Here is a 22099-nt window from a genome sequence, read left to right on the forward strand (position 1 = left end):
CTCTGTTTCTCCACCTAGAAGTAACTACTGTTATCATTTTGTTGCCTCTTCTTCCAAATCCTTTCTTTTATATTTCTATTCATAGGGAGGTATAAAATTAACTCCCCCTTTTTTGCATAAATTATGTTAATATGTATATTTTATATTACAAATGTATAAAATATAAAGTCTGTAAATATAGTGTAAATGTATAATTTATATTATAAGTAATACATTTTATATACTTATATTTGAATATATGAAAATTTATACCATTTATATATAATATAAATATTTAAATAATTATAAACATTTATATTTTTTGAGTAATTAAACCACAACTTATTTTATTTCACTTAATAAAGTATCTTGGAGCAATATCCATGTCAGTATACATAGCTCAACCTCATCTTTTTAAATTGTTGGGACATAGTCCATTGATGTACCATAAATATATGTAACGATTCTTCTGTTCATGGACATTTAGGTTATTTTCTGTCTTTGTTATGTAAAGAATGCTGTAAAGAGCATCACTTATATCTCTGAATATTTCTCTAGGGTAGGTAATGAGACTTTGGGGGTCAAGGGACATGCACATTTAAAATGGTAGCAAATGTTCATCTTCCCAAGTGTTTAAATTGACACCTTCATCAACAGTGGATGTTAGTGTCATTTCTCCCAAACTCTGCTGATACTGGAGAGTCCATCTCTGTCATTTTGCCTCCTGACGGTGATCGTCCTCTGTTGGTATACAGTAGTACATCCGATCAGATGCCAGGCATGCCTCATTAGCTTGGAAGTCATAGCTCTTTACTGATCCCATCTACACTAATCTTTGAATTAATTTTCAGCATGCCCTCCGATTTCCCTTATTTCCTCATTCTTGAGGGGGGTGCCTGACTGTAGTCTTCAACTGCTAAAGAGAGATGTCTTGAGGCTGACAGGGAAGATAACATGAGTCAATATGAAATGACTCTGATCTTTAAAATTATGGTGACACGTTGTTACAAGTTTATCGTGGCATGGCTCAAAGGGTGATGGCAGGTTCTTGTCCATGTTGTCTTCATCTTCAGTACCAGAACTTCAGTTATTTAAGTGTTGCCCTTGTGGGTGTAAGGCATTTCTATAAAAAAAAAAGGCATTTCTATACGCTCCATAATATCCTCCGGACTGGGTCAGGCAAACTCCCATTTCAAATTCTGAGACGTCTGATGCATATTTTACATATTACATTTTCTTTTCATTCACAAAGCAGTGGGCTTAAGGGTTTGTATATGGTTCCTGTTGCAAGTTTCTTTCTAGCACTTATGTCTATTCAAAGACTTGGGGAAGGCCTCAGGTGGAGAAAGGCCTGTGACATGAGAAGCATAGATGGCCATGAGCCTTCGTCTTCTATAACCCAGATGGAATTCACCCCTATGGGCAGCCTCTGCTATTGCCTTGTATCTACTTTGAAGCAGTATTTTTTTATGTCTCCAAAAAGCAAAATCAACTCTTAAGTATTAGGTTGTAACAGATGCTTTACTGATGATTTTATGGAGTGATGGAGGTTACATGGAAACCCTGGCGGTGTAGTGGTTAAGAGTTTGGCTGCTAACCAAAAGGTTGGCAGTTCGAATCCACCAGGCACTCCTTGGAAACCCTATGAGACAGTTTAACTCTGCCCTATAGGCTCACTATAAGTTGGAATTGACTTGAGGGCATCAGGTTTGGTTTTTTTTTTTGGTTTGGAGGCTACATGAAACACTACACAGCAAAGATTAGTTTAAAAAACTCTGTTGGACGTCTCAATTTTCCCTCCAAGGTTCCTCTTTGGCCACCAGTCTCTCCTAGACCATTCACCCACCCCCCCCCACCACATTGACCTTTCTCCTTCCACCTATTCCCCCCAAAATAAAAAACCAAACCTGTTGCCACCGAGTCAATTCCAACTCATTGTTGTTGTGTGCTGTCGAGTCAATTCCAACTCACAGCAACCCTATAGGACAGAGTAGAGCTGCCTCATAGGGTTTCCAAGGCTGTAATCTTTATGGGAGCAGATTGTCAGGTCTTTTCCTCAAGGAGTGGCTCTTGGGTTCAAACCGCCAACCTTTCAGTTAGCAGCTGAGCCCTTAACCACTGCACCACCAGGGCTCCTGTCCGACTCATGGCGACCCCATGTATTAGAGAGTAGAACTGCTCCATAGGGTTTTCTTGGCTGTGATCTTAATGGAAGCAGGTCTCCAGGCTCTCCATGGTACCATTGGTTGGGTTTGAACGGCCCACCTTTAGGTTAGTAGTTATAAAGAGAAATTTATCTGTCTTGCTTTCTTCACCCATTACCCCATTAGGAAATAGAGACTTCCTTAAGACTCACTCTCTTCAGAGAACATGGAAAATCACTATTAACAAATGATGTCCTCCTTGTTAAACAAATCTTCCTGTCACTTTGGTTTTAGCCCACCTTGTATTTCTTTGACCCTTTGCAGGTTGTGATTCCGGGATTGGCCATGCTTTGTCCAAGTATATGGACAAGCTGGGTTTCACGGTATTGGCTGGAGTGTTGAATGAAAAAGGAGCAGGAGCAGAGGAACTACAAAGAACCTGCTCCTCGCGGCTCTCCGTGATCCAGCTGGATGTTACCAACCCAGCCCAGATAAGAGAGGCATACCGCAAGGTGGTGGAGAAGGTACAGGACAGAGGTACTACTTTCAACTATGTCTCCCCCATGCCCTCTACTGCCCTTCACCCTCCAGAAACCCCTCCGTACAGACACCCACCTCTGATTCCGTCCTCTCATTACCATCACCCTCTGCTCACTCTGGCTGCTGACTGAGCCTGAGGCTATCTCCACTGAGCACCTACTGTATGCCAGAGACTCCCACAGACTTGAAGTCCTGAGGAATGAATCAGATATGGTCCTATCCTTTCAGAGCTTACAGAATTCTTTGTATCCCATTCCCTCCAACTTCCACTGAGTCATCCTCTCATTAATGGCCTCCACCCCTTCCCCATTTCTCTCCTCCCAAAAATGCTGACATCCATTAGATTTCTCCAGATTAAAAAAATAGCTGCACAGTCACTGTCCTTTAACTACTGTCCTTTCTCTTCCTCTTCCTTCAGGGCCAAGCTCGTTGAAACTGTCATTGACCTTGGTTTTTACTTCTTCACCTCCAGTCTGACTTTGGCCCTCACCCTGCCTCCCTAACTGATCTGGCAAAATTAATCAGTATTGGCCTGAACACCAAGTTCTTAACTTCTTTGCACTGTTTAAGTGGGTTAATCATCTCTCTCTGCTGTGACTTTGGGGTTCCCAGCCCCCATTGTCCTCCTAGCTCTCAGATCAGTCTTTCTGCTTTTTCTTTATGGACCTCTGCTTCTGTCTCCCCCATAAGTGTGATGTTTCCCAGAGCTCCATTCTCAAACTTCCCATTCCACATTTCCTGGGCTATACTCTTCAGTCCCTGGGGCAGGACTTCTCAACCTGCTACTCATTAGAATCACTTGGGAAATGTTTACAAATATCCATGCTCACACCCAGGACTGGCTTCACAATTTGGGGGGGTGCAATGCCAAATGAAAATGGGGGGCTTGTTAAGAAAATGATTAAGAATTTAGACAGTGATAGCAGAGCGTTAAACCAAGCATGAGACCCTTCTGAGCTCCTGCCCGATGTGACTGTACAGGTCCAACCCCCATGAAGCTGCCTGCCCCCCAGTACCTCTAGTAGGGAGTCTCAGGCATCGGTATATTTTGAAGCTCCCCAGGTGATGTAATGTTTGGTCAGGTTTGAGACATACTTCAATTTAAGCCAATAACTTCCAGATTTACATTACCAATCTAGCCTACCCTCCTGATGTCTAGCCCTGCATGTGTGTAAAATTGTCTACCAGAATCTCCACTTAACATCCCAGAGGTTTCAGCCTCAACTTTTCAAAAACAGCCCCCGTTATCTTTTCCCCTTGCTGCCAGTCTGCAAATCAGTTTATGCTCTTGCATTCCATGGCTTAGATAGTGGCACTGCCACCTAATTGGTCATGCAAGCCAGCAACCTGGAGGCCACTCAGACCTCCAGTTTACACTTAATCCCTGCATCTTATTGGTCCTGAGTCTTGTCAGTTTTACATCCTAGATATTTACTGTTCCACAGGGCAAGCTTCATCAGCCATTGTCTGTGCTACCACAAGGACCCCTGTGTAACCCATCCTTCCTTGTCCATTGCTTTCCAAATGGAGAGTAATCTTCCCAACCTGCACATCTTATAATGCCATCCGTCTTCTAAAGTCCCATTGATATACAGAGCCTGGGCTCCTCCCACCAGCCAGGTGTGTGGTAGGTGTTTTGCTTTGTCATTTAATGGTTCAATGGGTCCCTATCAGAAAAAAACTCCTTAGCAAGGATTAAAATGCCTCTCGGGACAATAGCCCTTGCCAAATCCTTAATTTGCAATACATGCTGGTTCACTCAGTAAATTCTGAATGGTTTCAAGAACACAATGTGCTAATTTCACACCTTTACACATACAGCTTCTTCTTACTGAAATGTCCCTCTCACCTCCACTTCCTCTTGTTAAGACACTTGCCCTTATCCAATTGCAGACTGTATCCCCACAGGAGACTCAGCTCCAGCATATCATCCTTTACATGACCGTCTTCGTAACTCATTATTATTCACTCCCTCTTCTGGGCACTGAATCCTTATGCCTCGCACATACCTGTGCACTATGGTAACTATTTGTCTATCTCCCACTCTTCACCACTAGGCTCCTTGAGAGCAAGGTCCATCAGAATTCTTTCAGATGCAAGTGACACAACCCAATTCAAAAGTGCTAAGGCAAGAGAGAGAATGTATTTGTTTATATAATTGGAAAGTTCAGTTGGCTTCAGGCATGGTTGGATTCAGGCACTCAAGCAATGTCATTAGCCCCCAGTCTCTCTATTTCTTAGCTCTGCTTTTTCCTGTGCTGGCTTCATTTTGGGGCTTCCCATGAGGCCCCAGCACTTCCAGCATACATCTTCTTTACAGCAGACATTCCCAGCAAAAGGAGGGTAATGGTACCTGCCTCACTGGGTAGTTGAAGGATTAGCCAAGTCAATATATCTAGATCATTTAGAAGAGTATCTAGCGCTAAGGCGAGCACTAGTGTTGGCTCCTGTTTTCCTTTCACTAACATTAAGCACAGCCTCTGGCACATAATGCTCAGGAAACGTCTGAAAAATGTGGAGGTGAAATTCGGATTTCACCAGTTATACAAGCACGTGTGTGTGTGTGTGTGTGTGTGTGTGTAGTTCTATTCAATTTTGTCACAATTTTATCACAATCAAGATACAGAATGGCTCTGTCATCACTGGGCTCTCTTATGTGCCTACCCCTTCCCTTCCTAATTCCTAGCAACTACTAATCTGTGTTCTCCATGTCCATAATTTAGTTTTTTTAAAAAAATTCTATAAATCTGTTGCTTGTTTTCACATGGGCTGCAAGCTGAGGATGGGCTTTACATTTTTTAATGTTGGCAGAAAAAATCAGAAGAACGAAAATTATATGGAATTCAAATTTCAGTGTCCATAAATAAAGTTTTATTGGCACACAGCTATGCCTATATATTTACTGTGGTTGCTCTTGCACTTCAGTGGTGGAGTTAGAGTAATTTCAAGAGGGACAGTACAGCCTGCAAAGCCTAAAATATTTACTCTTGGGCCCTTTATAGAAAAGGTTTGCTGACCTCTATTCTGGAGCATTCTCAAGCTGTCTCCAGTGCATTGACTTGTCAAAGCTGTGCAACAGGCTGAGAATTAAAACCATTATTTGCTGTGAAAGAGACATCGGTTCTACCCAACACCATCCTTGTAATAACTGCTGATCTCTTTCTACTTGCCAGGCACCATCTCACTTAACGGTCACAACCATAAATGTCAGTCCACAAACTCAAGAAATGTTAACCTTATTTCCTGTAACTTGATTCAATTTCTCTTTCAAGCCATTATTCAGCCAGCTGGCAAAAACCATTTCAATCATTTTGAGCTTCTCCTCACTTCCCTGAGGTAGCACACAAATTCCTGGGGATGGGATATTTGGTCTTTGATTGTCAATGCCTCATTCTGCCTCCTGCTGAGATGTCAAGTGCTCTGTCCCCTTGCCATGCAAGTTGGCTGCTACTCCATCCTTGTTGCCATTGGAGAGTCAGTGGTAGGTCTGGTGCCTTCCTTCTAGCACTGAGGCACATTCCACTGGAACAGGATTCCAGTGGTTCTTACCCTTGAGTGTGCATCAAAATCACCTGGAAATCCACTGCCGTCAAGTTGATTCTGACTCACAGCGACCCTATAGGGCTTGTTAAATCACAGGTGGCTGGGCCCCAATGACAGTGTCTGATCAAGAGGGAGACTGATGCTGCTTGTCTGGGGAACACATTCTGAGAAACTTTCTGGGAACAAGGAGAATCTGTTTCAAGTCTGCCTACCTAAACATACCTGGATCCTGTTAACCCTGCTTCTCCCAGGTAAAGAGGATCTAGATTATTCACCTCTGCTCCAGATCCCCCCAAAACATCTGGAGTTTTTGTGTTACATCTTTCCTAGCATTTAGGACAATGGTTCCCAAGCTTGGCTATACATTGGAACCAACTGGGGAATTTTAAAAAGTAGTAATGCCTAGGTCCCCCACTCCACCCCAGAGTTTATGACCCCATAGGTCTGGGATGCGGCTTGGGCATTGGGTTTTTTTGAAGCTTCTCAGTGATCCTAATGTGTGGTCAGGGTTGAAAACCACTGCTCTTGAGCAGTGGTTATTCAACTGTGGTGGAATCTGCAGCATCAGCGTCACCTGGGAACTTGTTGGAAATGCAGATTCTCAGGCCCCACACCAGACCTGCTGTGGCAGATTCTCTGGGCTTTAACAAGCTCTCTACCTGATTCTGATACACACTTAGGGGAGTTGGGCTGGCTGGGAAAGGGAATAGGGATCAGAGACACTTTATCAGGGACCCTGCAATGACCCAAGCTCTTGGTACTTTCCCTGTAGTTTTCCTGGTTCCCTGAACTTGCTGCTGAGTTGATTCTGACTCATGGCAACCCCATGTGTGCAGAGTAGACCTGCTTCATAAGGTGTCAAGGCAGTGATCTTTAGGAAGCAGATCTCCAGACCTTTCTTCTGAAGCACTTCTCGGTGTGTTCAAACCTTCAACCTTTTAGCTAGTAATCAAGTACTTAACCATCTGCGCCACCCAGGGACTCCTTCCTGGACTAGGGTATCTTTTCTAGTCTAAGGGAGGAGGGAAGGCAGGCTTTTATATCACCATGCATTCTCCTCAAGATATTATACTGTCTTTAAACTCTCCTTTGAGGGGGAAATGGAAGGTAGGCTTTGGAGGCTTCAAAGCCGGACAGGGACCCTTATTACCCTCTTCCTGCTGCGTCAGCCGCTCTTCCCACACAGAGTGAAGATCTAGCTGCCTGGGTGTAGGAAAGGGCTGTGAGGCAAAAGAAAATAGGTCAGAAAAGAAATTGCTTAATATTTCAAAGCTTTACTTTCCACGCACCCCCAAGGTAGGTTATTGTTCATTGCTGTCGAGTTGGCTCTGATTTGTGGCAACCCCATCTACAACGGAGCAAAAAGTGGCCCAGTCCTGTACCATCTTCTTGATGGTTATTGGTATGTTCAACTCCACCAAGATAGGTTGTCTTAGATATTCAAGGAGCTAAGGTTGGAGAGTTTCAGTGATCTGGCTTCTATCCTAAACTGCAAGAGGCTGTTGTGACTCCCGAACCTGAGTGTCAAAAATTCTTGTGCTCTCGTCCTGACCAGGGACACAATAGATGGTTCAGGATACAATGGAAGGAAAATGTAGGACAAAACTCAAATTCTTAAGAAAAAAGTTCAGACTTACTGGATTAGTAGAGACTAGAGGAACCCCTGATGCTATCACCCTGAGATACCCTTTAAATTTGGAAATGAAACCACTCCCAGAGGTTACCTTTCAGCTAAATAACAGATTGGCTCGTAAAATAAAAAAATTATCACCCGTGAGTACTGTGCTGCTTTAAAAAGCAGTCCATATGAGACCAAATGGTCAACATTTACCCTAATGCAAAGATGAAAAGATCAGGAGGAGGGACAGGGAAGCTAGATTAATGGCAATGGAACAACAAGAACAGAAATAATGAGAACGTTGACACCATGTTGAAAATGTAACCAATGTCACTTAACAATATGTATAAAAATTGTTAAATAGGAACCTAATTTGCTATGTAAACTTTCACCAAAAACACAGTCAAATATTAAAAAAAAAAAAACCCTTATGCCCTCCAGTCTTGCCCATTGTAAAGCCATTCCTTTGTGTCCTTAGGACTGTGGGCCGTGATCAACAACGCTGGGATCTTTGGCTTCCCAGCAGATGGGGAGCTCCTTCCCATGGCTGACTACAGACAATGCATGGCAGTGAACTTCTTTGGAGTTGTGGAAGTCACAAAGACATTTTTGCCTCTTCTTCGGAAATCCAAGGGGAGGTTGGTGAACATTAGCAGCATGGCCGGTAAGTTGATCTTTCTCCACAAGGTTGTGGGACAGCTCACTCATTCTCTGTCCCCAGCACAAGAAAGCAGCATAGGGTCATGCAGGGCTGGGCTAGGATTGGTCAAATTATATAAACGCTGCTGACCTCAACACAATACAGCCTTTCTCTCCTTTCAAATCTTTTCACGTAAAAGCTAACTGCCTTCTAACTCATCTATTCCTTACTGGGGAGCTAAGCTTCTTATATCTCAATGGAACTGCCAACACAAGCTTCCTAGATTTGAACAGAAAACCCTACCTGTCATCATTATGGTAACCTATTTTCAGCCCTCCCTGAACACAGCATTCTTTGTCGTTTCTTGTAAGATGAGTAGACAAATACCTCCTCTTTTAATTTTCACTGTTAGGGCCCCGTGTCTCGGTCTACTGTCTACTAGTGTGTTTCCATAAGACTGTCCCCAGAGCTCTGCAGTCTTGATGCAGTTCAGTCATGATACAACTTGTCTCTCTCTGTTTGAGTCAACAACTTGAGTCAAGGGCTTAGCCATCTCTTTCCATAAATATTGATTATGTATGTGTTTCATGCTCTTTCTTCTAGGACAGACATTTTCAAACTGGGGTCCTCAGAGTCATACTCAGCTTTGAGTAACACTCATGGGCTTGTCTTTTGCGCCACTGCATGGGTGAGAGGGAAGACAAAGTGGTGGGCTCTGGACCCAGGAACCTCCTTCAACCCAAGGGGTGCTGCTTTGCACTGTTTTATTGATTGACTCTGAGTAAGACATTTTTTTTTTCAAAGTAAAGAGTCCAATTAGTTGGATTTTTTTGTTTTGTTTTTAATGTGAACAACAGTTCTGTAATAATTTCTATTAGGGGTTCTTTGTATTTCCTGGGCTATTATTGTTGTCCAACATGCTTGTTTTCCTGGCCTTAACTAAGCAACTTTCTTGGAGATGACTGTTATGTGTGTGTATCTTAGGCTGTGTTCTCTAGAAAGCAAAACTAGTGGAGTATATACATATATATAGAGAGAGATTTATACCAAGGAAATAGCTCATGTGGTTGTAGGGACTGGCAAGTCCCAAGTCCGTGGGTCAGTCGTCAGGCTTCAGGCTGGAGGCTTCTCCTGATTCACATAGCTGCAGGGGCTGATGAATCCAAGATCTACAGAGCAGATGGCAGCTGCTGGCTCAAGTCCCAAGAACTGGAGGTCAGATGCTGATGAGCCAAGTGCAGGATCCAGAGCACAGCAAAAGCCAGTGAGTTTTGCCAGAAATTCAAAATATATTGGGTGCCAGCCATACCACCAAGGAAACTCCCTTTCAACTGGTTGGCTACTCATAGCAGCTTCCATCATGGAGGTGATCACATTATAACAGATCTCATCATGGAGGTGATTACATCGTTATACAGGCGCCAAACTTACATCATAACTGCTAAACCACTGAGAATCATGGCCCAGCCAAGTTGATACACAGCCTTAGTGATCACATGTGTGTCACTAGGGTACTTGGTTGGCTTGAGGCATAAGCAAAAGGGGAAGGAAGAGAGAGAGAGAAGAAGGGGAGAAGAAAGGAAAGAAAGAAGAAAAGAAAAAAGGAGAGAAAGAAAGAAGGAAGGAAGAAAGAAGGGAGGGAGGAAGAATAAGTAGATGGATGGATGGGAAGAAGAAAGAATAGATGGAAGGAAGAAGGAGAAAGGAGGGAAAAGAGGGAGGAGAGAGATGGAGCGGGGAGAGAGAGGTGTCTAGGATGGTAAGGAGCAACGAGCATTATATTTTAACTTGTATGAGAACCCAACCGTATTTTCCAATTTTTTTCTACCTTGCTGAAGAAAATTAATCCTGAACAAATACATTTGCAATATTTGCACCTCACCTTTGTTTTGAACTTAGCCTTCAAATATTTTTTATTTTTTTTCAAGTATGTGACCTGTGTGGAAACCTCACCATTCTCAGTTCCTTGATACAGTCTGATACTTCTGGAAAAGTCTCATGCATCCCTTGCCTTGATTCATTCAACAAATATTTACTGAAACAACTGATTGTTTTCTTCTCCTTGACATATTGATCAGGAAGTTTTTCTCTTTTCTCTCCTTGTTCTTGATTTTGAACATCTCGTTTATTCATAAGATTTTTACTTTAGTTATCACTTTCTTGCACAATATGTGCTATATGCCCAACATCTGGCAGGTAGTGGAAGCTCAAATAATAAATGAAGAAATGCAAGCATGTGAATGAATAAAAAATGCGTGAATTAGCTGGTGAGCAAAAAACTCACAATGCAGAGGCTGCCCATTCATACATCTACTTGGCTTCTGAAGCTCTTTCTAAACCTAGATTTCTTACTCTCTTGTTAAATATTTCCACTTGGAGAGACCTCTGAGTGGTAAAATAAGTTACACACCTCACTTCTATTCAAGCTTGGACATTCCCTGCTTGTGCAAGTTCCTGAACCCAGGCTTACCACTTCCATCCCATTTTCTTACCACGATCACTAAGTCACTATATCTGAAACCATACTCACCATCAGTGCTCAAAGCTTGCTTTCCTGACTTCTTTCTGTCCTTCTCCCAGTCTTTCTGGCTTTGGACCTTTGAGCCTCCTGGGTCTGTCCCTCCCTATGCCTCTCTCTCCTTTCTCCCACCCAGCCAGTCACCAAGATGTAGGGATTCTCCCTTCATCACATTCAACTTTGAATCACGATGTCCCAAAGAAACTCTAGAAATAAGCTCATTTGTAGTACTCCAGAACCACCCTAGGTATTCTATAAACAGCAGCAAGAATTCAGAAGAGGTAGGAAGTGTACATACTGGTCAGAGTGGAGGGTTTGTAAGAAGATGAGGAGTTTGCAAAGCTCTTAAATGGTGAGTACAGTTTCCCTTAACGACGAAGAGCAAAGGACTTCAGGAGACAATAAGATGATGGATTTCCCAGAACTTGCTGATGAATTTTATGAAATGATGGAAAAGATTTTAAACAGGAGGAACAAAAAGCTAGACTGCAACACAAGATTGGAAAAGTCAAGTGGTTTTCAGCATATTCAGTGGCTTTTAGTATATTCACAAGGTTGCGCAACCATCAACACTAATTCCAGAACATTTTCATCACCTCTAATAGAAACTCTGTACCCATTAGCAATCATGCCTCATTTCCTTCTGCCCTCAGCCCTTGGCAACCACTAATCTACTTTCTGTCTCTATGTATTTGCCTATCCTGGATGTTTCCTATAAATGGAATCATACAATATGTGGCCCTTTCTGACTGGCTTCTTTTAATCAGCATGATGTTTTCAAGGTTCATACATGTAGCATTTATCAGTAGTACTTTATTCTGTTTATGGCCAAATAATATTCCATTGTATGGATATGCCACACTTGATTTATCCATTTATCAGTTTGTAGACATTTCCCCCCATTTTTTGGCCATTATGAGTAATGCTACTGTAAAATTCCTGTATAAGTTTTAGTGTGTGTGCTGTAAATTCCATGTGAGAGTTAGCTGTTATTACTGTCATTTTCTGGGTCATTAGTTAAGCCACTTAAGCTCTCTGTGATTAGTTTTTTCATCTTCTAAAGTGGAATTGATGAGGATAATAATAGAACCTGCCTCCCAAGACAGTGTGACCATTAAATACATTTGGAGCTGATGCAGCTAAAACATTCAGAATAGGGCCTGGCACATAGTAGACATCCAGTGAGTATTAATAATTATCAAGAAACATCCATTATGTTTCAGGCATTTTTTGGATGCTTGGATGCTTTTAGATATATGGAATCCCTAGTGGCACGAACAGTTAATGCCCTCCTCTAATCAAAAGGTTGGTGGTTTGAGTCTACCCAGAGGCACGTCAGAAGAAAGATCTAGTGAGTTGCTTCTGAAAAATCAGCCACTGAAAACCCTATGGAGCATAATAATACTCTAACACATGTGGGGTTGCCCTGAGTTAGAATCAACTCAACAGCAACTGGTTTGTCAGACATGTAATCCCAATAACCCTGTGTAGTAAGTATTAGTATCTTCATTTAGGAGTTGTGCAAACCAAGGTTCATAAGAGTTAAGTTGCTGGCTCTCAAGCTAGAACTAGAATTTGAACTATGGACCCATGTTTTTATCTGACTCACCAAGTTGCCTCCTCCCCTGATGACTTAACTGTACCACTTGGGGCCACCATATCCACCAGTAGGCCAAAGAGCCTCAGGTGTCCTTGCCACAGGAGTCTTCTCCACCATCTTCCTCTTTCTACCAGCCACACTATGAGATGCTTGCTCCAGCCTCACTCCCATGCCCAGGCAGGAATAGGGTCAATATAACCCACATCTAAATCCATTCCTATGGGAAGTTCCAGGATTGGTGGCATCAATCACATTAGGAATGCACCCTTCCCTCCTACATCTCACATCCCTAAAAAAAGAAAAAGGAAGCAAGAGGGAGAGGAAGACATCACGTGTGTATGCTGTAAAGCAAAGAGGGAGTCGGATTTAAACAAGAGAGGAAACCAGCCAAACAGAGCAAAGACAGACTGTCCAGGTTGTAATCCTGTCCCTACTACTGACAATTACATGTGTGACGTCGGTCAAATTCCTGAATGTCTGATTTGCAGTTTCCTCATTTTAACATGGGGATAATAATAATTGCTTCTTCTTAGGGCTGTGGGGAGGATGAGATGAAATGACACGTGTTGAAGTGCCAGCACTGGTCTTGACATGTAGTGACTGGTGAAGGTTAGTGACCCAAAAGCCATGCCACCATTGAGACTGGGGAGAGGCTCATGGTACATGCACTGGTGCCTTTTGTCCTGCCAGCTGCTGCCATCACTGCCCTTGCCTGTGACACTGAGTTACCTTCAATCCTTCTGTTCCCTGTCACATATTAACTCCTGGGCAGATAACCCCATCAAGTCACTACTTCCAGACTGGACCACTCCTAGCCCTCTCCAATGGCATGTTCATCACCCATCCCACACAAATAGTACAGTTGGTTAACTCAAACCCCAGCAAGGCAGCAAGATAAATATTTAACCAGGATCTCAGGAAATCGGAGGTGACTCTGATTGATTGCACAAAGTGCAGTTGAAAAAATCTATATGTTTGACAGGGCTAAAATTTTTTTCTGACTGGTTTTCTTCTTAGGAAATTACAAAGTAATGTGTACTTTGTGTACAGGTATATACCGTGCTTGGACAAGAACAGTTGAAAACCAACACTCATGAAACAACTCAGGTCTCAGGAATATTGAGTCGGAGTCATGGTTTGAATCCTACTCTGCTCTTTGCTAATTTCATTGGCTGATTTTTTGAAGTAAATCACCAGGGCTTTCTTCCTAGTCTGTCTTAGTCTGGAAGCTCTGCTGAAACCTGTCACCATGGGCGATCTTGCTGGTGTTTGAAATACCAGTGGCATAACTTCCAGCTTCATAGCAACATAAGCCACCACAGTAGGACAAACTGACAGACAGCCAATGAAAATGAAGGAAATCTTCCATGAGATGGTTTGGCACAATGGTCACAACAATGGACTCAAACATACCAATGATCATGAAGATGGCACAGGACCAGGCAACATTTTGTTCTGTTGTACATAAGGTTGCCATGAATCGGAGTCAACTAGATGGCAACTAACAACTGTTCTTTGGTAGCTGGATGACCTGGGGCAGGTCACCTCATTGGTCTATCCCTCCATTTTATCATCTGTCAAGTGGGGGCGATGTAGTGGCTGGTCTAGGGTGGTGTTTCTCAACCTCAGCACTATAGATTAGGGGGAGAATAGTTCTCTGTTGTGGGGAGTTGTCCAATGCATTGTTAGATGTATAGCAGCATCTGTGGCCTCTGCCCACTAGATGTCTGCAGTACTAGCTCCCTCCCCCTGACTTAGTTACCTAGTGCTGCCATAACAGAAATACCTGAAGCTGATGGCTTAAAAGCACAGAAATTAACTTTTTTAGAGTTCTGGAGGATAAAAATCCAAACCAGGATCTTGGCAGTATCAATTCTGTCGTGGACTGAATTGTGTCCCCCAAAAGTATCTGTCAACTTAGCTGAGCCATGATTCTCAGCATTGTGTGATTGTCCACCATTTTATGTGATTGTCCGCCATTTTATGTGATTTCCCTATGTGCTGTAAATCCCATCACTAAAAGAAAAAAAAAATGAAATAAAATGGATTAGCGGCAATTATACTGATGAGGCCTACAAGAGTAGGTAGTGTCTTAAGCCAATCTCTTCTGAGATATAAAAGAAGCAGGCAGAGAGATGTGGGGACCTCATACCACCAATAAAGCAGTGCCAGGAGCCCAGCGTGTCCCTTGGACCTGAGGCGCCTGTGCTCAGATGCTCCCAGACCAAGGAAAAACTGTTGACAAGGAAATTCCTCAAGAGCAGACAGAGAGAGAAAGCCTTTCCCTGGAGCCGGCACCTTGAATTCAGACTTCTAACCTACTGAACTGTGAGAGAATAAACTTCTCTTTATTAAAGCCATCCATTCGTGGTATTTCTGTTATAGCAGCACTAGGTGATTAAGATGGATTCTTTCTGTGGGCCTCTCTCCTGGTTTCTGGTGTCTCTGGCAATCCTTGGCATTCCTTTGCTTGTTGAAAGTCCTCAAGCGGTGTCTGTCTTCCCCTTGTGTCTCTGTCTATTCTGCTCTTCTTATAACTCAGAAGTGATTCAGTTTAGGATACACCCTACTCTGGTATGGCCTTATTAACATAAAAGAAAATCCCTATTTCCAAACAGGGTCATATCTTACCGACACAGGGATTACACATATGGGGGGACACAATTCAATCCACAACATGCCTTAAGTGTTAAGATGTTGCCAAATCCACTGGGAGGCAAAATCATCCCCGGTTGAGAACCACTGGTCTGGGATGTTGCTTGTAAATGCTTTGCAGGTCCTGAATGCTTAGCCCTGTACGGGCACGAAGAAAGTAGCCTAGGAAAAGAGGTCTCTACTACTATATCTAAGAGATAGTCATAGTTGCCTACCACATCGAGCTGCTTAAAATACATTACAAATACTTTAAACCAAAGTAAGTGGCCTTAGAGATCTTACATGTCTATAAATTTTAGGTGTCTAGCGTACTTCACAAGGGCAGGGGTAATTCAGTGATAAAATTCTCACCTCCCATTTGGGAGACCCAGGTTTAATTCCTGGACAATGCACCTCAAGCGCAGCTACTACTCATCTGTCATTTGAGGCTTGTGTGTTGCCATGATTCTGAACAGGTTTCAGTGCAGCTTCTAGAATGACAGACTAGGGAGAAAGGCTTGGCAATCTACTTCTGAAAATCAGCCAGTGCAAACCCTATGGGTCACAATGGTCTGAAGTGCAACCAATTGTGGGGATGGTGCAGGACTGGGCAGAGTTTTGTTACGTTTTGCACAGGGTCACCACGGGTTGGAGGCTGGGAATCAAGCCTAGGTGTCCTGCATGAAAGGTGAGAATTCTACCACTGAACCACCAATGCCCCCACAAACCATGTAAATATCTGTACTATATTTAGAGTCAAGCCAGTCTTTCTCGTTGGCTAGGCTAGAAGGTCAGGGGCTGGGGTAAAGGCTCTTTATCTCACCTAAGTCACATTTAGCATAGAAGCTGGGTGAGTTGGAGCCTAAATTGGGCTCATCATTGGAATAGCTGAGAGGGAGGCCCTATAGAAACCAGACAATGGGGGTGACTGAGAACATGGGCAGAGAGAACCCTTTTTTGCTTTTGTCTGAGTCAACACTGCTACTGGTCCCTGGCATGTGTTGATGCTGTTTAAACATTGCAGGAACAAATGAATCAACCTTGGTATTTTTTTCCCTTTATTTCTACAGCAGGGGTCCCGATGGGAAAACTGGCGGCCTATGGCTCATCGAAGGCAGCTCTGACCATGTTTTCAGCAGTTTTGAGACTGGAGCTTTCCAGATGGGGCGTTAAAGTTGCTGTTATTCAACCTGGAGGCTTCAAAACAAGTAGGTGTCGGAAGTCATGGAGTCTCACAATGTTTATCTTGAAAGGAATCCTGAAGACCCTCTTTTCCTGGTAGAGCTCAAATTCAATCCTCAGTGGTCAGCCAAAGAAGATTGGGATGGGTGGGCCTCTTCTTGAAATAAATAGGCAAGTACCAGGCTCTTCAATGCATAGCTCATTCTTTGCTTCCTTCTGGAGTCCCTGGGTGCTGCAAACGGCTACGACACTTGGCTGCTCCTAAAAGGTTGAAGGATGAGTCCACCCGAGGCTCCTTGGAAGAAAGGCCTGAAGACCTACTTCTGAAAACTCAGACACTGAAAACCTTATGTAGCACAGTTCTACTCTGACCACATGGGGTCACCATTAGTTGGAGTCGACTCAACAGCTCCCAGGGATTCTGCCCATACATACATACGTGTATGTATATATGTATGTGTATGTATATGTGTGTATGCACATAAAACATTTATTTCAAGGAATTGGCTCATGTGATTAGGGGCACTGGCAAGTCTGAAATCTGTATGGTAGGCCAGCAGGCTGGAAACTCAGACAGGAGTTGACACTGCAGCCTTGAGGCAGGATCTTCTTCATGAAACCTCAGTTTTGCTCTTAAGGCCTTTAACTGATTGTATGGAGCCCACCCAGGTTATTGATGATAACTGCCTTCACTTAAAGTTAACTGACCATAGATGCCAACCATATTTACAAAACACCTTCACAGCAACACCCAGATTCATGTTTGATTAAATCACTGGGTACTTTAGCTGAGCCACGCTGACATATCAAACTAAGTGTCACAGGGTGATACGGAGAGAGGAAAGCTGTCTGAGAGCTAGAGTAAGGAAGAGGTGGTGAATTTGATTTTGAACCTGGCAGCAGGTTGAGGGGTTTGGTGACACAGCCAAAGAAAACTTCAAACACAGAGATATATGACTCCATTCAGACAGGAGAGTGAGCCTGCGCTTCTAGATTTGAGGATTCACTATAACAGTTATAGCTAAAATTTTGGGGAGCGGCTCTTGCTAGGCACTGTGCTAGCCACTTAGCATACAATCTTTCTGATGCTATTGATCTTTCTTTTTAATACTTATTTTACTCTTTGTGAAAACATACACAGCAAATCATATACTTGTTTAATGATTTCTACCTGCACAGATCAGTGACATTGGTTGCATTCTTCATGTCGCTTCACCATTCTTGCTATCTCTCCCCATATTGTTTCATGCTATTGACTTAGACTCACTGCCCCATAAAGTACTCATGTATGCTTTAGAGTTACTGTTGTCAAGGTCTTATTTTTCTAAATTGCAAAATGTATCATGTACACAGAAGGAGCTTTACACATGCTCACTTTAACAAATTAAGCACCCATGTACCTAACACCCAGATCAAGACTGAGGGAAAATTAGCTGGAAGAACGGTAGTCATACAAATATGTTTTTCAAGACTTGGGCGCCTCCAGAATAATTGTCAGGGTAATCAGTTCTCCAAGCACAGTGCTGTGCCTTCGGGAAAAGAAATGAGCAACTGAAACCCTGTTTGCATCTCCATGAGGATAATTGGATTTCACTGGCGAGGCTCCCCTGCAGTCCTGACGTCAAGGAGTCTACTGAGCTAACAAATAAAGTCTCGTCCTGCAGTAATCCCTGGGCAATTCCAGGCTTTGTGGGAGAAAGTGTGCGTGGCTGCAACCTTTTAGGAGAGTAGTCTGGCAATAGCTATTAAAATCCACAATGCATGTGCCTTCTGACCAGGTGGGCACACTTGGGCGACTCTTGTCTATAGAAGTAAAAGCCGAAGGACAGGAAGATATGACTGTGGGAGGCTGTTTACAGCAGCATTGTTTGTAATGGAGAAAGCTGGGATGACTGGTGAGGCATCTGTACATTTCTCTGAATGTTTATTTCAAGAAAAAGTTAGTTGTTGGGTGCCGTTGAGTCATTTCCAACTCATAGTGATCCTATGTACTGCAGAACAAGACACTGCCCGGTCCTGCGCCAACCACATTGAGCTTGGGCTCATTGTTGCAGCCACTGTGTCAATCCATCTCCTTGAGGGTCTTCCCTTTTTCACTGACCCTCTCCTGAGGAAAAAATTCAAGCCTCGAGTTGCAGTAGTGAAGGATTCTATGGGGAAAATATTAAACGACACAGGAAGCATCAAAAGAAGATGGAAGGAATACACAGAGTCATTATACCAAAAAGAATTAGTCAACATTCAACTATTTCAAGAGGTAGCATATGACCAGGAACCGATGGTACTGAAGGAAGAAGTCCAAGCTGCATTGAAGGCATTGGTAAAAAAACAAGGCTTCAGGAATTGACAGGATATCAAATGAGATGTTTCAACAAATAGACGCAGTGCTGGAAGTGCTCACTGGTCTATGCCAAGAAATACTCGACAGCTTCCTGGCCAACTGACTGGAAAAGATCCATATTTATGCCTATTCCCAAGAACGGTGATCCAACCAAATGTGGAAATTATAGAATAATATCATTAATATCACACACAAGCAAAATTTTGCTGAAGATCATTCAAAAGCAGCTTCAGCAGTTTATCAACAGGGAACTGTCAGAAATTCAGGCTGGTTTCAGAAGAAGATATGGAACCAGGAATATCATTGCTGTTGTCAGATGGATCCTGGCTGAAAGCAGAGAATACCAGAAGGATGTTTACCCGTGTTTTATTGACTACACACAGGCATTCGACTGTGTGGATCATAACAAATTATGGGTAACATTGTGAAGAATGGGAATTCCAGAACATTTAATTGTGCTCATGAGGAACCTGTTCATAGATCAAGAGGCAGTTGTTCGGACAGAACAAGGGGATACTGAGTGGTTTAAAGTCAGGAAAGGTGTGCATCAGGGTTGTATTCTCTTATCATACCTATTCAACCTGTATGCTGAGCAAATAATCTCAGAAGCTGGACTATATGAAGAAGAACGGGGCATCAGGATTGGAGGAAAACTCATTAACAGCCTGTGTTATGCAGATGACACAACCTTACTTGCTGAAAGTGAAGAGGACTTGAAGCACTTACTGATGAAGATCGAAGACCACAGCCTTCAGAATGGATTGCACCTCAACATAAAGAAAACAAAAATCCTCACAACTGGACCAACATGCAACATCACGATAAATGGGGGAAAGATTGAAGTTGTCAAGGATATCATTTTACTTGGATCCACAATCAACACCTGTGGAAGCAGCAGTGAGGAAATTAAAAGACACATTGCATTGGGCAAATCTGCTGCAAAACACTTCTTTAAAGTGTTGAAAAGCAAAGATGTTACCTTGAATACTAAGGTGCGCCTGACCCAAGCCATGGTATTTTCAATCACATCCTATGCATGTGAAAGCTGGACAATGAATAAGGAAGACTGAAGAAGAATTGAGGCCTTTGAATCGTGGTGTTGGCGAAGAATATTCAATATAGCATGGACTACCAAAAGAATGAACGTATCTGTCTTGGAAGAAGTACAGCCAGAATGCCCCTTAGAAGCAAGGATGGTGAGGCTGTGTCTTATGTACTTTGGAATCAGTCTCTGGAGAAGGACATCATGCTTGGCAAAGTACAGGGTAACCAGAAAAGAGGAAGACCCTCAACAAGATGGATTGGCACAGTGACTGCAACGATTGGCTCAAGCATAACAACGATTGTAAGGATGGCACAGGACTGGGCAATATTCTTTCTGCATAGGGTCGCTATGAGTCGGAACTGACTCGAGGGCGCTTAACAACAACAACAACTACTTTGCCAAGCGTGACATCTTTGCTTTTCAACACTTTAAAGAGGTCTTTTGCAGCAGATTTGCCCAATGCAATGCGTTGTTTGATTTCTTGACTGCTGCTTCCATGGGTGTTGATTATGGATTCAAGTAAAATGAAATCATTGACAAATTCAATCTTTTCTCTGTTCATCATGATGTTGTTTATGGGTCCAGTCGTGAGGATTTTTGTTTTCTTTATGTTGAGGTGTAATCCATACCGAAGGCTGTGGTTTTTGATCTTCATTAGCAAGTGCTTCATGTTCCCTTCTTCAGCAAGCAAGGTTGTGCCATCTGCATAACTCAGGTTGTTAATGAGTCTTCCTCCAATCCTGATCTGCTGTTCTTCCAAACAGTCCAGCTTCTTGGATTATTGCTCAGTGTACATATTGAAGAAATATGGTGAAAGGATACAACCCTGACGCACACTTTTCCTGACTTTAAACCACTCAGTATCCTCTTGTTCTGTTTGAACGACTGCTTCTTGATCTATGTACAGGTTCTTCACGAGCACAATTAAGCGTTCTGGAATTTCCATTCTTTGCAATGTTATTCATAGTTTTTTATGATCCACACAGTCGAATGCCTTTGCATAGCCCATAAAACACAGGTAAACATCCTTCTGGTATTCTCTGCTTTCAGCCAGAATCCATCTGACACCAGTAATCCATCTGATACTCCTGGTTCCACATCCTATTCTCAATCTCGCTTGAATTCCTGACAGTTCCTTGTCGATGTACTGCTGAAGCTGCTTTTGAATGATCTTCAGCAAAATTTTGCTTGCGTGTGATATTAATGATACTGTTGTGTAATTTCCGCATTTGTTTGGATCACCTTTCTTTGGAATAGGCATAAATATGATCTCTTCCAGTTGGTTGGTCAGATAGCTATCCTCCAAATTTCTTGGCATAGATGATTGCGCATTTCCAGTGCTGCATTCATTTGTTGTAACATCTCAACTGATATTCTGTCAGTTCCTGGAATCTTGTTTTTTGCCAGTGCCTTCAGCGCAACTTGGAAAAATTTTAAAAAGTAAGAAATTCCATTATGAAGCACACATTTAAAAGGGGGTTGTGGGACGCCCACCCTTCCCAACAGAAGAAGCCCATTTAGAGCAGCGGGCTTTCCTGCTAAGGGTGGGACACTGCTCTGCCTGGCCTTGGACCCTGTGCTCATCCTTCTCTCCTATTCTGTCTTAGATCTCATGGGCACTAAGGAGATATGGGACAAGAAGCAGAAGAACATTCTGGACAACCTAACTCCTGATGTGAAGGAGGACTACGGTCAGGACTATATTCTTTCCCTATGGAATTATTTTGGCCCCATGGATGTGTATTGCAGCAGTGACTACTCCCCTGTGCTCCTGGATGTCCAGCATGCAGTCTCCGTGAAGAGCCCCTGTGCTCTATACACACCCGGAAAAGGGTCTTACGTGTGGCTCTGCATTGCCTCCTTCTTGCCTGCTGGGATGTTTGATTACCTTGCAAAAGGGATGTATAGCCCTGGAAAAAAACGCACAGAGCCATAAGCACTCCTGCCTGGGAGAACAAGGCCATGCAGGCAGCAATGGGCTTTAGAAGAGTGGGAAATGGTTCAGTTTTAGAATCAAAGTGAGACTCTGAGCTTCTGATTAAATTTGTTTTTCTCCTACTGTGCATTCCCAGTGAACTTTGTTGGTTGGATAGTACTTAGTGGTGAGAAGGGTGGAGAGTAGTAATGACCACTGTCGAGAGCATTATTTGAGTACATACTATGCAAGAGATACATATCAAATATCTTGTCGTCTAATTCTCCTCAAAGACTTGAGAGAGGTACCTTTACCCTTATTTAATAAAAAAAAAAATAGGTAAGAAAATTAAAGATCAGAGAGGTTAAATTTCCAGTTCATTGTCACAGCAAGTCTTAGG

The 22099-nt window shown here is 42.9% G+C and overlaps 1 protein-coding gene across 1 annotated transcript in view; it reads left to right on the forward strand.

Annotated features, from left to right (window-relative positions):
• Positions 1-21834, forward strand: part of HSD17B2 (hydroxysteroid 17-beta dehydrogenase 2) — a 77910-nt gene extending 56076 nt beyond the window's left edge. Inside the window, exons 2-5 of the mRNA XM_049864262.1 lie at positions 2448-2660; positions 8303-8488; positions 16287-16424; positions 21392-21834. Coding sequence (XP_049720219.1) covers positions 2448-2660; positions 8303-8488; positions 16287-16424; positions 21392-21720 — 866 coding nt within the window. The 3' untranslated portion in view covers positions 21721-21834. The remainder of the gene's footprint in view (positions 1-2447; positions 2661-8302; positions 8489-16286; positions 16425-21391) is intronic.
• The last annotated feature ends 265 nt before the right edge of the window (positions 21835-22099 follow it).

This window comes from Elephas maximus, chromosome 21 (assembly GCF_024166365.1).
Source record: "Elephas maximus indicus isolate mEleMax1 chromosome 21, mEleMax1 primary haplotype, whole genome shotgun sequence".
NCBI lineage: Eukaryota > Metazoa > Chordata > Mammalia > Proboscidea > Elephantidae > Elephas > Elephas maximus.